Below are 17,374 nucleotides of genomic sequence, written 5' to 3' on the forward strand. Positions count from 1 at the left end.
CTGAACCACCCAGGTGCCCCTCTCACTTTATTTTTTTATTTTTAAAGATTTTATTTTTAAGTAATCTCTATATCCAATGTGGGGCTCCAACTTACAACCCTGAAATCCAGAGTTGCACGTTGTACTGACTGAGCCAGCTGTCATTTTAATGGGTATTTGGAGTAAGTGGAGAAAAAGGTGTGTTTGATGCACCACATTTAACCAGAAATCTCCCTATTAATAGGTCTTAACATGGATAGATGTAATGAACATATCTTCTAAGTAGAAAAGGCTAAAATATTGTTATAGGCAATTCTATAAGAATTATGGTACAGTAATAGAATAACTATAACTTTTATCATGGGCTTATATGTGCTAAGCAGTCTTTTAAATGCTTATCTTAATTGTATATATTACATATCTCATCCTCACAATAACCCCTTAGACGGGTGTTATGTTCAACCCCCAGCAATCTGACTCCAGAGTCCCTATGTATACAACGTGGTAGATGATTTTCTAAATTATAAGCAATCTTTTCATTTTCAATTTGTCAGGTCTCTAGTCAATCCCTATTTATGGTTGACTTAAGTCATACTTAAGGTTTTTCACACAGATTTTGAACATTACAGCCCATTATTTGACATAGCATAGCGAGCATCACATTGGATGGATCTCCTTGAGGATACATGTTGGAGGTAGAACAGAGTAGTTTATGACAAATTTTAAAGCACAGTCATTTAAACTGGGAAGCCTGGCATGTGTTTGTTTTATAATACAGACAGATGGGCATTTCCTCTTAAAGAAAGCAGTTACCATCTGTAATCGGAGAGGTCAAAGAGAAGCAATTACAAATCCCACATTAGTAACACAATACTTAAAAGCGCCTGTTTAAATGAAACATGATCTCAGTAAGAGTTTAACACAGAGAGGCACTGATGGCCTTGAAACACTAATTCAGAGAATTCAACCCCTCAGTCTTTGAAGACTTTAGTACCAGGCTCATTACCACAGTCTCCAAGGCTACTTGCCACTCCAACATTATTAACAGTCCTTTGGTAATTCTCTGTGAGACGGATACATATATATCATATCTTTCAAACACTCTCAATTCCCTGACCAGCCCTCTTCAAATGATCTTATACCCGCAGCTATCTCAACATTCCACTCTCGTGATCATTCCCTACACTTTGACATTACTACCAACTATAGTCCCACTTTTCATTTTGCTTTCAAGCCTCCTACTCTCCAACCCACCTCTTATCTTTCCAAGTAACTCTTTATAGTAACAAAACTCCAACTCTTCTTCAACCTGATCAGAATCACCAATCTATTTGCCCTACCATCTTTGCACTATTCCCCACCCCTCTCACAGCCTTACCTCTTACCTCCTCTGAAATTATGGTGCCTCCTTTGTTTCTACCCTCAGCCACTTTGCCCCTTGCTCCCCATTCTACTCAGTCCTGGTTAATACCAAACCACCTACTCAGTGTTTGCACATAAACAACGGAATATGGCTAGCGGAAAATGCACAACCATATTGACTGGTCTGACTGTAAGTTCATGACCGCTCCGTCAGGCACGCCCTTCCTAGTGCCTGGAAACCCTACTATGCTTCCCTAGTCAGTCTCTCTCCCATAGTCAGAATGTTTTTTCACCTCTCCTCCCTCCTCCCTCTCCCAAGCCCCCCATCAGTCACTGATTACATTAAATAGAGTAAGGCTAAAGCAGATCCCAAAACGTTAAAGCTCCAACCTAACAGAGAAATTTAGAATCTTGCTCACATAATAATTGACGGTGGGGGTTCCAGATCAGCGGGCAACTCTCCATCCGGACGCCTTCTTTTTTGTGGCTCTATCAACACCAGGGCCTTGTAGTCATCTTGATAATCCACCTGGCAAGAAGGAAAAATGCATGGAGACACACTGGCCTGGCCGTGGCAGACATCATTTGTGCTCACATTCCACTAGCAGTAACTTAATACTTGACCATACTAACTGGAAGAAAAGCTGAGAAAAATAGTCCGTGTGCCCAAGAGGAAGGGAAGAAGAGATTGTGATGGACAACTAGCAGTCTGCCAAAATGATCTTGCTTCTTAGTTCACTGAGAAAATAGAAGCAACTAGAAAAGAATTTCTATCAAATCCACAAGCCTACTTCCATATGTCCCATATACATGGGGGTGGGGGAGTAGGGGGGATTATATTTCTAGGCTGTCCCCATCACAAAGGAGTAGTTGCCAAGTTTTCAATTAGAATAACATGGCCGTGTGATCATACCACCCAATTACAAAATTCAAACACACTCTTTTTCTTTGCGCTCCTTAACCTTTGTGATATTAGATAGTGACGATAAACACTCTTTCCTGCTCCTGCTTTTGTGAAACTCCAATTTACCTTGCTTTGGTGATTTTGCATTACCCTGGTTCTCCTCTTACTTCCTCTTGCCTCTTTCTTTCCTGGCTTCCCTCATCTAGATTAGATCCCTTCTTTATTTGTTGGCTTCTCTTATCTAGGTCAGAGTTTCTCAAACTATGATGTAATACAAATCACTTAGAGTTCTTGTTAAATTGAGGGTGCTGATTTAGCATGTTTCAGGGTTGAGGGGCCTGAAATTCTACCATTCTAACCCCCTGGCAAGGCTGCTGGGTCATTGGCCACGCTTCTAAGTAGTAAAGTTCTAAAGAAGATGTTCTCCAAGGTTCTGACCTTTGTTTTCTTTTCTCCCACAGTGATATCACCATTAGGCTGTTAACTTACTAATCTATTTTCCAGCTCAACCATCTTTCCTATATTTCAAAGTTTTTATTTCTAACTTCTTAATATCCACCTCTAGCTGGATGTCTCAATGATCTTTCAAATTCTTAGTGTCCAAATCTAAACTGAACTCCCCAAAAGCAGTTCCTACTTCTGTCTCTTCTATAATTACCTACACACTCAGAACCTCCACTATCTTCAGTTCTTTGCTTCCACCTTCATATATATTCTCATGTTATCCCTTCTTCTTGTAAAACCAATCGATTGCCAAATTTTGTAGATTTCGCTTCCACATCATCTTCCTGCCCTACCTTTAGCTTAGACTCATCAATACCTCTCATCTGGCCTATTGCAGGTCTGTCTGGAGTTTTTCTCACCTCTGATTTCCGTATCCATTCACAGAGAGGCCCAAAACTTTTAAACCAGGAAAACTCAAAGTACTGTGTTAAATACAAATTCTCCCTCTTGGCATAGGACCCCATTCCCTTTTGTCTCTGCTACTTCTCGACATGCCCTGGAATTTAACCATTTACTTTTTCCTGACCATGACTTTCATTGATTGATCTTCATAAATGTTCTCATGCTACCCATTCTTGCTATAAAAACGTCCCCATCTCCTTCAGGGTCCATTTCAAATGGCTCCTCCTCCGTGCTGCCTTTCTTTCCAGATCCCCCAGACAGATATGAGCAGTTTTTTGATCTTCAGTACTTTGTGTTTTTTCATACGGCACCGAGCACGGTTTGTCTTTTATTAGAACGGTTTTATCTTTATTCCTTACTCTCCGAAGACAAGGTTAACATCTTTACCGTCCGTACCCCTGCCGGCGTTACCTATGGGAGCTTATGTCTATGAGTTAAATCGAAGTGTTTTAGGGAGATGCTGTGATCAGTGGTAAGCAGTACAGAATGTGAAGTGAGTACAGCTGGGTTCTGGTTCTGACATTTATTAGCGGTGAGGCTTTGGGTGAGTTACTTGGCTCGTGAAAGGAGAATCCTACTCCCTGACGGAGCACCTAGGGAGATAACCGTGATGGACCGTGTAACTCTACGGAGAACGGAGCAACGCTGGTTATTTATCTTACGAAGAGCTGATGCAGTCTTGACTTTCAGGACTATCCCTACTTCACTACTGGAGGTCGAACCCAGGCCACCAGATCCCACGGCCCTCTTCCACTCCACAGTCCCCAGACTGCTCTCGGCGACGCAGGTGAGACCGCCGAACTGAGGGGGGGATGGCCGGGCGCCCTATTCTCTCGGGAGGCCTCCCTCCTTCCACACGCCCAGGGAAAGCCCTTCTCTTCCCGGTAACCCGAAGGACCGCAGCGCCGCCGCCTACGCGAGCCGTTTGGACCCTGCCCGGCCCCCGTAGCTCCCCTTCTCCAGCAGGTGGTTCTGGTCCTCTCCCCCAACTCGGGGTGCTCACGTCATCGGCAAACCTCTACCCACGCGCCAGCGCCGCAACCAACCGAGAAAATAAACAAACCTCCGCGCGCGGCGGCTGGCGCGCCTGGCCCCGCCCCCGCTCCGCCCCGCGGCTCTCACGCCGCCCCCTCCGCCGGGACTTCCCTCCCGCCCTCGCCTCGCAGCCGCGCTCTCCCCGCCCCTCACCGCAGCCTGCAGCCGCGCTCCCCGCCGCGGGCCGCCCAGCCCTTCCAGCCCTCCCAGCCCGGCGCCCGCTCGCGGGGCCCGTTAGTGCCCGGCGCCCGCTCGCGGGGCCGCCGCGCGACCCCTGCCCGGCGCGAGCCCGCCCCCGCCCCTTGACCCAGCCTAGTCCCAACGCCCAGTGCGGCCGCCCCGGGAGCCGCGGGAGCGGCGGCGGCGGGGGGAGGAGGGAGAGGAGGGCCGAGCAGGCGGCCGGGGAGGCCCGGTGAGTACGCGGAGGGCGGGCCCGCCTCGCGGGGGGCCCGCTCCGGCGCCCCTGAGGCGGAGGCTGCACCTCGGCCGCGCCGCTCGGTGCGCCTCGGGCTCGGCGGTTGAGGACTCGGCCTGAGGCGACGGGCCCCGCTGGCCGGAGCCGCTGGGCAGAGGGCGCGGGAGGGCCGCTCCTCGGGAAGGGCCGCGGCCCCGCCGCTCGGCGCAGGGCTCGGGGCGGAGGAGAGGGACCCGCGCCTCCCCAGGCCCCGGCGCCCGGGCCGTGGCTGAGCCTCCCGAGACTCCGCGGGGCCCGGGCCCGTGGGGGGGGGGGGGCTACGGTGGTGGCGGGGCCGCCGAGTGACAGGTGCCGTCGCCCCCTCCCCGCCGCGGGCAGCGCGCTCCTTTGCCCGGAGCCGGAGCCGGGCGCTCAGAAATTTCTGGAGCCACGACCTGACTCGCTGTTTTCTCCCTTTCAGGTTTGGAAGCCGCTTCTCTGCCCGAGTTAGGGTTCGCCCAGCCCTATTTCTTTCTCCGTATACTTTGTGCGAGTAAGTTTTGGAGCATCGGTTGACAGCCTATGGGTGAAATTTGGCTTTCATTCATGAATGAGGTATGGTGGATTACTTTTTGAATAAAGTGCTCCTCCTCCTCCCCGCTAGCTGTTGAAAAGTAAATGAGAGGGGTTTTGAATGTTGTTACTTGCCGTTATTCTTGGGAACAGCAGTCTTTGAGAATTTTTGTCAGATCTCTAGCATGTAGGGGGCTTAGTAGATACGGAACAGTAATGACAAAAATGGCTTATTAAATTGTCTTTTCTCTCCAGCTTCTTTTAGATTTTTCATTCTTACCTTAGATTTTACGGTTGAGTGGGTGCTACGGCTTTCACCAGAGGCACTAATGAAAGCTCACTTTTTTTTTTTTTTTAAACGGAAAAGCCCATGAATTTTTTTCTACATCGTTCAGTATTATTTATTTCTTTATGTAGTAACTGTGCTTGTGATTGTAGCCTGAATCATCAGCTTAATTCATCTGACCTGGAGCCATGAGAATATTAGAGAAACTTCATGGGAAATTGAAAAATTAAAAATGCTCAGTCTATGGAAGTTTAGATTTTGTTTCTCGACAGGTTTGTGACTATACTTGGTGTTAGTCAAATCCTCATTAATGGGAGACATTCTTAATTGTCATAAAGGGTTACAACAGACTTATCTGTAAAATACCAATCTAGTAGTTTCACCCTGTGGACTAAGAGCAAAAACCTGGAATTGACCAAAAGAACATTGGGGCAAATGAAAATACACGTGTTTTATCTGTGGGAGAATCCTTTAGATCCTCACTCAATAGCTGCTTGTACTTTTTGATTTTTCAGCCCCCAGAAATTAAGTGCAGAAGGATTAGGGCAGCAGTACTTAACTGTGAAGAAAAAAATGTAATTTAGGACATAAGTGTGTTGGGATTGTGGTTTTAGTCTGCACTTGGCATTTGTTGGTTGTGAACTTTATAAAAAGCCATAGTGAAAGATGTTTAGTTGTGTTATTTGAGGAACACGAAACATGAAATAATGTATTTGTTAAAGTTTCACCAGGTACTAAATAACTGATACTCAGTGCCATTTCATTTTATGCTCAATCTGTCTTTTTAAATCTAAGTTACATTTCTAGGAGGCCACACTAATTATGTCTACATCATATTAATTTATTGTTTGATTAGGCCAAACTGGTTGATGGTTAATGGAAGATGACTATCATTTTACTAAAGGAATATATCTGGTTGCTCTAGACTGAGGTATGGCTACTGCTGCCATTTTTCTTGACCCTAGAGAGGTCATAGTCTGGCGGGATGAGGTCATAGTGGCAGCGGTCCTCAGAATCTTGGTGGGGGAGTCCAAGAATACCAGCTATTTAGAAATCCTGCCCTTCACCATTTAGGCCATTTGTTTTTAGAGTTCACCTGATGTATCCTAATTTTTTTTAAATCAACACTTTAAAACCAGTTATGTTTCTTAAGCAAATATGTTTCCTAAACAAAATTATCTGTGGTGATCACTTAGTATCATGGCACTTCTAATGAAACAAATGTGAACTGCTAATAATCATTGTTAATTCACATTTACATTATGGGAATTGAGGATTATCTGTAGTGTACTTTACATTTTCTTTTGCTGTACATTCCATATTAAAGTATGTATGTCAATGCATAGATAGCTGTGTACTTGAGGAATACAAGTATATTTTTAAACTTCAATAAATTTATCTTTTGGGTGCTTAGTCCTGTGGTTTTGTTAGGGATTGACTTTCAGAATGTTGAATTCCTGATTGTAGGTGGCTAGGCACAAGAACAAACATAATTTTAATGGAATCCACTTAATAATAAATATAAAAGTACAGACATACTACAGAGAAGGGAATGATTAAGTTGAGGGGCAGGTCAGAGAAAGCTTCATAGAGATGCTAGCCCCTGAGCAGGATTTTGAAGAGTGAATAGAAGTTTTATGTCGAAAAGAAGGAGGGCATTTTAGCCAGAGGCAACAGAAAAAAAGATATGAACAAGTAAAACTAAATGCATGGTCAGGAAATTTTACGTAGTTTATTTTGCTATAGTACAACATCTAAGGAAGGACAGTTACTGTAGGAAGCCCTAACATGTGCTATAATATTTGATAAGTCAAATAATTGGATTTTTTGAGTATTGAGTATATATTAAAATGGAGATTCCCTATAATTTGATATTACTGTGATCTCAGAGATTTTAGAGAGTTGATTATAGAGAAATTAATAGTTTTTACTTATGGTAGTCATTAAGAAATTATAGAATATTGTACTTCAGTGTTGTGAGCTGCCTGCATATTTATATTTGTGAACTTCTTTTTAATTCTTGTGCATTTTGACCTGAAACAATTGTCTTTACATTTAAAACTTTTTTTTTTTAGAAAGAGTGAGAGAGGGAGAGAGAAAACGCAAGTGGGGGTTGAGGGAAAGGGGGAGAGAGAATCTCCAGGAGAGACCCCACGGAAGTGGAGCCTGACATGGGGCTTCATTCCACAACCCGGAGATCATGACCTTAGCTGAAACCAAGAGTTGGACGCTTAACCAACTGAGCCACCATGTGCCCCTAAAACAGTTGTTTTAAAATTATCTTTGGGAATTTTCTTCTGTCCTTCTCTAAGTACTTCTAAGTTATTTTTATTTTGTTATGAAGTAAAATTGGCATATAACATTAGTTTTAGGTGTACAGCATAATAATTTTATATTTATATATACTACAAAGTGATCATCATCATAAGTCTAGTTATCTACTATCTGTTACAATTGACCCCCTTTACCCTTTTCACCCTCCCCACCCCTTTCCCTTCTGATAACCACCAGTCTGTTCTCTGTATCTGTGAGTTTTATTTGTTCTTTTGTTTTGCTTTTTAGATTTCACATATATGGTGGAATCTTTCTCTCTGTGAATTATTTCATCTTGCATTATGCCCTCAAGGTCCATTCCTTTTTGTCACAAATGGCAAGATTTCCTTACGTGGCTGAGTAGTAGTCTATTATGTATATATTACCACATTTTCTTTATCTATTCAGACATCAGTGGATACTTAGATTGTTTCCTTATTTTGGCTGTTATAAACAATGCTGCAGTGAAGATAGGGGTGCTTATATTTTTTCAAATTAGTGTTTTTGTTTTCTTTGGGTAAATACCTACTAGTGGAATTGCTGGATCATATAGTAGTTCTGTTTTTAATTTTTTGAGGACTCTCCATACTGTTTTTTCATAGTGGCCTTCCAACAGTATGAAAGGGTTCCCTTTTCTCCACAACCACTCCAACACTTGTTATTTCTTCTCTTATTTGATAATGGGCATTCTGACAGGTGTGTGATGACATCTCATTATGGTTTTGACTTTACTTTCCCTGATGATTAGTGATGTTGAGCATTTTTTCATATGCCTTTTGGCCATCTGTATGTCTTCTTTGGATAAGCATCATTCAGATCTTATGCCCATTTCTAATTGAATTTTTTTGGTCACTGAGTTGTGTGAGTTCTTTATATATTTTGGATAGTAGTTCCTTATCAGATACGTGATTTGCAAATATCTTCTTCTGTTCAGTAGGGTGTCTTTTTGTCTTGATGATGGTTTCTTTTTTTTCTGTACAAAAGTGTTTTAATTTGATGTAGTCTTATTTTTGCTTTTGTTGCCATTGCCTTTGACATCAGATCCAAAAATATTAGCAAGAGTGACTTCAAGTAGCTTACTGCCTGTGTTTCCTTTCCTTTTTCTCTCTTTCTTTCTTTCTTTCTTTCTTTCTTTTTTTTTTTTTTAAAGATTTTACTTATTTTTCAGAGAGAAAGAGGGAGAACGCACACAAGCAAAGGAGTGGCAGGCTCCCTGCTGAGCAGGGAGCCCAATGTGGGACTCTATCCCAGGACTCTGGGAGCATGACTTGAGCCAAAGGCAGTCACTTAAATGATTGAGCCACCCAGTTGTCCCAGCCTGTTTTCCCATAGGAGTTTTATGGTTTCTGGTCTCACATTTAGGTGTTTAATCCATTTTGAGTTAATTTTTGTGTATGATATAATGTGGTACAGTTTCATTGTTTTGCATAAAACAATGGTTTTCCCAGCACCATTTATTGAAGAGAGTGTCCTTTTCTCATTGTGTATTTTTTCTTCCTCTGTTGTAAATTAAATAACCTTGTTTGGGATCAGTTTTCTGGGCTCTATTCTGTTCTATTGGTTTATGTGTCTATCTTTATGCCAGTACCATTCAGTTTCGATTACTATGGCTTTGTAATATAGCTTGAAATTAGAAGCGTGATATCTCCAGCTTTGTTCTTTGCCTTTAACTTATGTTTAAAAGGGGACTCAAAGGGAAGAGGGGAAGCTTAAAGAGTAATCATTATATTTCTGGACTAAAAACCTGATTTGTATAGAATCTTAGTAATATGTAAAGGCCTATTTAATTTATAGCACTAGCCACCACATTCATACACTGACCAATGTTGGTAGCTTACAAGATGTCTGCTATGTAGTTTTTGTATATCTTAATTATGTCTATATCACGTAAGGGTATATAAATATCTGAGTATTTGTATTTTAAAGACCACATGAGACAGAAAGAAAAGGAAAATGGTAAGGAGGATGAGAAGTGCTCTATTTAAACCTACTCATCCTAATATCTCTTAGCTATGACGGTAGGTGGAGATGCAGAAGTTTAGGACACAAGACTGAAGGAGTAGTATTCTGAAGGTATATTAACCCTACCCATTCCCTGAAATAGTGTCTTTAAAAATAAAAAAGCCTGGTGTTTTCATGGTCTGCCTTTGTATCCCCTTTTCTCTCCAGCGTTTACCAAAAAAGTTTCAAATAAATCCCTGGATTGTATAAGATAACCATCTTTTTGCAAATTCTGAACAATTTGTTAATGAAGGTAATGTTCTCTTAAAGGCATGCACCAAGCAGTCTTTGATAATTGTTCTCTGTCTTTTGTGCATCATTAACAGGAAGGACCAGAGCATCAAGGACAGAGAAGTCAATATTGCATTGAGTACATTATGTTTATCTTTTTGAATTTAGGTATAGATAGCCATTTGCCCTTTCCAAAATGATTTTTTTTCTTATAGAAGAAATATGGTCATTATAGAATATTTGGGGAAAGAGTGAAAACTACTGAAAAGGAAATAAGCATAATGCACAGTCCTGTGCATTTCCTTCTTTTTGGTATGTATGAAAGCTATATACATATTTACAAATTTGGGATTTTTTAATATTTTTATTTCCTCCTTTCAGTTAAAATTTACTACCCCCCCCCCCCCACACTTCTGAAGTACTGGTTAGTGTGCCTTTTACTTGCTGCATCGATTTCTTTCTTGGCTGTTAAGGTGGATGATGTGTTAGCTATTATATATTTTTTTTAAAGATTTTTATTTGAGAGAGAGCATGTGGCCACATGTGTGCATGTGAATGGGGGGAAGACAGAAGGAGACAATCTTTCAAGCAGACCCAGTGCTGAGCATGGAGCCAGCCCAGGACCCATGAGATCATTACCTGAGCCAAAACCAAGAGTCGTACACTTAACCCACTGAGTCACCCAGGCACCCCCCTACCCCCTGCCTTTTAAAGTATAGTACGTAGCATAGATGATGAAGCTCTTCCAGTTGTCCCATTCCCTACAGTTGTTATGTATAGTGCAAGGGGCGGCCACTATTCTGTTCTGTTATGTAGCCCTGGCCCAGACCAAACAAGGGATCATTATAGGTGAACATTTCCTTCTTTCTGTCTACCATTTCTTGAGTTAAAGTATTTTGACACTCAGGTTGCTGAGGTGTATCATAGGTAGCTGCCTCCTCAGAAAAATGTTTTTTGGTTTTTTACTGTTTCTCATTTAATACTCTTTGTTCTCATGCTTTCTTTTCAGTTTATCATTCTTTTATTACTTCTTTTCATTCATTCAGGAATTGTTTATTGTCTGTCTGCTGTGTGTCTACTGTTTAAAACATAGTCCCTTCTGTGATTTTTGGGTTTCAGGTAGATTGGTGTTTCCCTCTGCGGTTTGTTAGGTATAATCTTTTCTTTTCAGTGGTTGACTGCTTGATCTCTACTTCTCAGGGCCTAAACACTTTTTCCCTTCATTTCATAGGTTAAAATCTTAACTTTGAGAATGACTAGATGTTGATTTAAGTTTCCAATCACTTTTTGCACTCAAGTCAGACATGCTTAGCCAAATTTTTAAATAGCTTGTGCCAGTTCTCCTGTGCCTCATAGGACCTCAAGTCACGCTTTGGTTAGTAATTGTATTAAGAACACCAGCAGCCATCTACATTTGAGTGCTTCTGCTGTTCTGGCAACTGTTCTAAGCACATCACATAGATTATTTAATCTTGACAACATCACAGTGAAATATGTATTCTTGTCCCCATTTCACAGATGAGGAAACTGAGAGATCAGATGGGTTGCTCGGGAGCTCTCAGCAAGCAGCAGGTTGACCAGGTTTGACTAGGGATTCTTGTTCCAGGTTGGCATCATAGGCTAGTGCTTTTCTGCCGTTTGATTTCTGCATTACAACCATGAAAGACCAGAGCATCTCACTGCCCCCAAACTGGGAAGGGATCCTCAGTGTCTATATAGAGCGGGCTGGAAAAAACGTGTTACGTTTGCTTTATAGGATATGATTAGGATAAGTAAAAAAATATATAAAGTATTAGGAAAGATACTAAATACTGAGTTTGTATAAAACTTTAGAATCTTTTCAGGGTTACGCATGAGAAAATTGTTGCTTGCTTCCATGAACAGAAGTTTTTAAATAACAGATTTGTGGGTGCCTGGGTAGCTCAGTGGGTTAAAGCCTCTGCCTTTGGCTTGGGTCATGATCCCAGGGTCCTGGAATTGAGCCCCGCATTGGGCTCTCTGCTCAGCGGGGAGCCTGCTTCCCTTCCTCTTTCTCTGTCTGCCTCTCTGCCTTCTTGTGATCTCTGTCAAATAAATAAATAAAATCTTAAATAAAATAAATAAATAACAGTTTTGTCCCTGAAATAAGAACATACAATTCCTGATCCAGACTTTCCCACTGAAATTTTATTTGGATGAGTAGGTAATAAAAATAAATCATTTTTAATAAGTATTCAATCATTTATAACAGTTGAAATTATTTTTAAAGAATCCAAAAGTTTTTCTCATAGAAAATGTAGTAAAGAATTTCTTAAATTTTTTTGTAGTAAGAATTTCTTGTGATAAAATGAAAGGAGTTCAGATTCAATTGGACTTTCTAACTTCAAGTGTTTAAAATAACCGAACTCTTATTTTCAGAAAGCATATGCATTGTTTGAGCAGTCACCTTGCAGCTACACTTTATGCCATTAAAAAGGCATACCACTGACAAGTGAGAGGAAGTATCTGCGCCTTGTGAATGGAGAACTTTCAGGCCATTGCTTGGAACCTTGCTTACTAGGAGATGTTGTACTTTCCCACTCCTGACAGCAGCTGCTGTTCCCTGTACTGCATGTGTTGCATTTGGGGTAGCTAGAGCACAAACTTTCCCAACAGTTCCCTGGGCCTGCCTACCCTGACAGGCATAAGTGCATCCTGTGCTGGTCTGATGAAACAGATTTCCAGGGCCTCACGTACTTCCCTCTTCACAGCTGACAGGTAACCACAGCGCAGCATGTGCAGGCACTGCCCCCTTCGGGGCACCCGATGAGGCTGCTTGCATCTGGTGGTGGCCGGCCCAGCATCTCTGAATGCTCCAGAGTTTTCTTAGGTGCCCAAAGGTCTAAGGGAAACTTTATTGGAGGATACATTGGTAAAGAAGCTGTGCCACAGAAAGAAAATTCTGTGAGCTTTGTGGAGATGTGTTTGACATATGCGAACGTTTAACACAAGTAGAGCAGTCTAAATGTGACATTCATGGTTTTGATATCAGTCCTAGAATGGAAAAGAAATTTGTGTAAGATATCAGTCATGATAAAGCTAGTTATACTGTAACAACAACCCCCAAATTTCTGCATCTTAAAGCAGCAAAGTTGCTGTCTTGCTTAAGCTGTGTATCCATTTCAGGTGAATAAGAGACTTTATTCATTATAATTTCAGACCCAACAGACCTGACCAGTGGAGACTCCCATCTCAACCTATATTTCAACAATCACAGAAGCAGGAACCGTATTCTGACTTTTAAAGGTTTTGAAGCTTATATTTCACTGGCCAAAGTAACTCACATGGTCATGTCTCCATTCAGTAGGAGAGTGGTGCATAATTCTCCTTCAGGGAGGGTCAGTGAATATTTGTGAATGTCTAACCCATGCAGGTTATAGTCCCAATAGTTAAAATTAAATGTACTAATAGTTGTTGAGCAACTGTGTAGGATCATTGTATTTAAAGGACTCAAAGCAGCTAAAACTTAAAGGAATTTTTCACGTGGCATGTTGAAGTAGAGTTAATACTTTCCATAATGTTTTTTTTTTTTAAAGTGAATTTTCTTTTTTTTTCTTTTTTAAGATTATTTATTTATTTGACAGAAGGAGAGATGACAAGTGGGCAGAGAGGAGAGAGAGGGGGAAGCAGGCTCCCTGCTGAGCAGAGAGCCTTATGTGGGGCTCGATCCCAGGACCCTGAGATCATGACCTGAGCTGAAGGCAGAGGCTTAACCCACTGAGCCACCCAGGCGCCCCTCCATAATGCTTTTGAGTCTTGAACTTTTTTATTTTTTCATGTCTTCTCCCTTGTAGGAACTTATAAAGTCTTAATTCTCATGCTTGCAGCAAAGATTTAAGCCTAAAAATATGTCATAATTTGTCAGTATGAAGTCATTTCTATATGTTATGGTATTTATCTTGTTTTGTGTATTTTTGAGCGTAGGCGCAATAGGTCTTAACATGATATTTATAATAAAAATACTTTAATAACTACTAGGTGGTATCTTCAAATATCAGCTCTTATTTTCTTTATTTTTAACAGGAAACTCAAGGATTTCCAAATAATTTTCTGGATTTTTTTTTTAGTTAAAATGGAAGATTCCTTTTCTTTTTTGTTTCCTCCTAAAAACAAACAAACTGTAGTATGTGGTTAGCTTTCAGAATGGACCCCAATGATTCTCATTTCTAGCATTTTTACTTTTGCATAGTCCCATATCACATTGAATGGTGTAATCTGTGTAAACGAGGATATTTTAGAAGTGACAGTAGCTAGTTTGGATAGGGGTACTGTGGCTTGAGATAGATATGTTAAAACTATAAAGAAAAGCAAATGATTAACACAAAAATCAGGGTAATAGTTATCTCTGGCCAGGGCAGTTGGGACGCTGTTGGTGAGAGGCACAGGGTGGGTTAAATTTTTTTTTTTAATTTAATTTTATTTTTTCAGTGTTCCAAGATTCATTGTTTATGCACCACACCCAGTGCTCCATACAATATGTGCCCTCCTTAATAACCACCACCAGGCCCTCCCAACATCCCCCCCTCCAAAATGGTTAAAATTTTCTTAATCTAAGTGCTGGGATCTTGGAGTGTTCATTTATTTGCAAACAATTTTTATTCGGTTGTGTACTTGATACATTTTTTTTTTTTTTTTTACTTGATACATTTTAAAATAAAATGAACCAATTTCTGAGTTTCACAATCTGTTTCTTTTTGAATGGAAAGAGCACAGAGTCTTCTAGTAGTTATAGGGCCTCTTTGAACTTGGAGAGCAGAGTTCAACAAACCTAGGTTTAGGTCATGACTCTGCCTCTAACTTGCAGAATGACCTTAAGCAAGTCACTTATCCAGTCCAAGCACCAGTTGCCTCCTCTGTAAAACTAAATTAATGATTTGGGTGAGATATTACTGTAGGACCTTTAATACCCTGAGTCTAAAAGGTCTCTCAGGGTACACTGAAACTCATGAAGCAGAAGATAATGTGGAACGTGATTTTGATAAGTATCCTTTGGTTGAGGAAATAGAGGTTCTCTGTTCTGCTGTCAGTTCTGTGACTTAGTAGTAGTTTCCAGAATCAAACTTAAGGCAATATTTTGTGTATGATAAGAGTGTTCTTCCTTTTCTATTCCTTTTTCCCCCTCTTGAAAGTTAGAGATGAACATGGAGTTGGACTAAGGGCCTCTGTGTGCAGTGAAAAATATTCCTACCGCTCCATATTGATTTAGGGTGTTCTCTGTAAATATGTATATATAATTAGCAGTATATTTAAAAGAAGAAAATAATGAGTTTTAAAAAACCATATTTGGAAAAATGAATACATTTTATTCGTGGTAGTCTTGCAATAGTCTGTGAAATCTCAGTCTCCTTTTTTCTATTTTATATTATACAATTTTATATTGTTTACTCAAAAAAGAATGTTATTGCCAGTAGGTGGGTATGAATCCAAATATGACTAAATCCAGTGTCAGGAGAAGTGTGTGTGTGTGTGTGTGTGTGTGTGTGTGTGTGTTTAACACTGTTCTAGAATCTAGAACATATTTTACTGATTATGTTTACTCATCTGGCCCTTCTTTTCCCTCCCAACAGGAATTATTCTTGATAGAAATATCTTAAAATAGAAATTTTTACAATGGCCTCAGCAGTACTTAGTTCTGTTCCCACTACTGCTTCTCGTTTTGCCCTATTGCAAGTAGATAGTGGCAGTGGTTCTGATTCTGAGCCTGGAAAAGGCAAAGGTCGGAATACTGGAAAGTCTCAAGCAAGCAAATCAACTACAAATGAGAAAAAGAGAGAAAAAAGAAGAAAAAAGAAGGAACAGCAACAGAGTGAAGCAAATGAGGTAAAAATTATAACTGTTTATGTCTACTTTCCCACTGTAAGCAGAAGTCCAAACCAAGGAGTCTGCAAGGACCAGGCTGGCTGTGAGACTGTGTGGTCTTCCTGGGCTCTTCCTACTCCTTGTGGCTATCAGTCCTTGGCATTCCTTGGCTCATGGCTGTGTCACTTCAGTCTTTGCCTTTGCTTTTACTTGGCGTTGTTTGTGTATCTCTGTCTTCACCTCTTCTTATAGGGACAACTGTTGTATTGGATTAGGCCCACTCTCATGAGGTACCTTGATGACATCTGTGAGATCTCATTTTCCAAATAATGTCACATTCACAGAAACCCTGCTTTTTTCAGGCCTAAGACAAATCTTTTGGGGGATTACAATTCAATCCATAATAACCTCTCACCGTTCGAACTACTGCATCTCAGATGATGATGGTGATGATGATGATACTTTGTTGGGAGTGGTTTGGCTGGTCCAGTTTTAGCTCATTATGTTACTTTGTGGACTAGGCCCTGTATTTTTAAGGACTACCAAAGTACTTTCTCTCACTATTTAAACTGTAAAATTTGTAAGCCATTAAACTTGAATCTTTTTTAATCCATGATATTGCCTTTTTTTTAAGTAGAGTTGATATATGTCGTATATCTATCTATCTATCTTAAATTTATAATGTTAATTATAAGAAAGGCATATTTTAAGCACTCTGCCTTTATTGAGTCCTTTATTCCTCACAACAATCCTTTAAGGTAATCGGTGCATTAAATTATATTATCATTATCCCCATTAAAATTTTTTTTCTTTTATTTGAGAGTAGTTGACACAATGCTTTGTTAATTTCAAGTGTACAATATAGTGATTCAACAAGTTTATCCATTATACTATGCTTACCACAAATCTTACAATGTCATATTAGTTTCAGGTGTACCGCATAGTCAAAAGCACACTTGTTATACTGTTTTCTACTCCTATAAACTTCTTAAGTAAATCAGAATCATTAAAATGATGGTATAATAGAATACAATCCATTTTCAAACCCACCAATGTTATCTAAATACGATGAAATTAATATTTTACAAAGATTAAGAACACAGTGATTCTGAGAACATAATGAATGGAATAGTGTTTGGAATATAAAAATATTACTGAATTTTTTTTTTCCCCCCACCCCTCCCTCTTGAATGTTTTTAACTTACAAAAAAAATCATTAGTATTCCAGAATTGGTAGACTGACTTTAATATGCTTTTTGTTTGTTTCATAGCTCAGGAATCTTGCTTTTAAGAAAATTCCCCAGAAATCCTCCCATGCCATTTCTAATGCTCAACATGAGCTTTCATTACCAAACCCAGTGCAGAAGGATTCACGAGAAGAAAATTGGCAAGAGTGGAGGCAAAGAGATGAGCAGGTACAGTTAAGTAAATCAGATTATTTTGCTTTGTATTTCAGTGAATTTATGCATTTTTAAAATGTTAGTGCATATGAGTCCATGACACCACTGTTCTGAGGAGCATTTTATATTGGATTAATTCACACATCTTTGTACTTTTAATAAGAGGTTCTGTT

The 17,374-nt window shown here is 40.3% G+C and overlaps 1 protein-coding gene and 1 long non-coding RNA gene across 7 annotated transcripts in view; one reads left to right on the plus strand and one right to left on the minus strand.

Annotated features, from left to right (window-relative positions):
* LOC116570307 overlaps positions 1-3,557 on the minus strand; it is a 63,699-nt gene extending 60,142 nt beyond the window's left edge. The window contains exons 1-2 of one of the 3 annotated variants that reach the window (XR_004277384.1): positions 3,511-3,557; positions 1,761-1,870 (exon numbers count right to left, since the gene is read on the minus strand). This is a non-coding gene — a long non-coding RNA (uncharacterized LOC116570307). Of the gene's footprint in view, positions 1-1,760; positions 1,871-2,371; positions 2,699-3,510 lie in introns of those variants that run through there. The other 2 variants (XR_004277380.1, XR_004277382.1) reach the window with 2 other exon arrangements.
* Positions 3,532-17,374, plus strand: part of GKAP1 (G kinase anchoring protein 1) — a 77,450-nt gene continuing 63,607 nt past the window's right edge. For 2 of the 4 annotated variants that reach the window (XM_032307165.1, XM_032307169.1), the window contains exons 1-4: positions 4,343-4,598; positions 5,062-5,195; positions 15,570-15,822; positions 17,073-17,216. In XM_032307165.1, coding sequence (XP_032163056.1) covers positions 15,613-15,822; positions 17,073-17,216 — 354 coding nt within the window. In that variant the 5' untranslated portion in view covers positions 4,343-4,598; positions 5,062-5,195; positions 15,570-15,612. Of the gene's footprint in view, positions 3,939-4,342; positions 4,599-4,637; positions 4,950-5,061; positions 5,196-15,569; positions 15,823-17,072; positions 17,217-17,374 lie in introns of those variants that run through there. The other 2 variants (XM_032307168.1, XM_032307166.1) reach the window with 2 other exon arrangements.

The sequence above is a fragment of the Mustela erminea genome, chromosome 12 (assembly GCF_009829155.1).
Source record: "Mustela erminea isolate mMusErm1 chromosome 12, mMusErm1.Pri, whole genome shotgun sequence".
NCBI classification, from domain to species: Eukaryota; Metazoa; Chordata; class Mammalia; order Carnivora; family Mustelidae; genus Mustela; species Mustela erminea.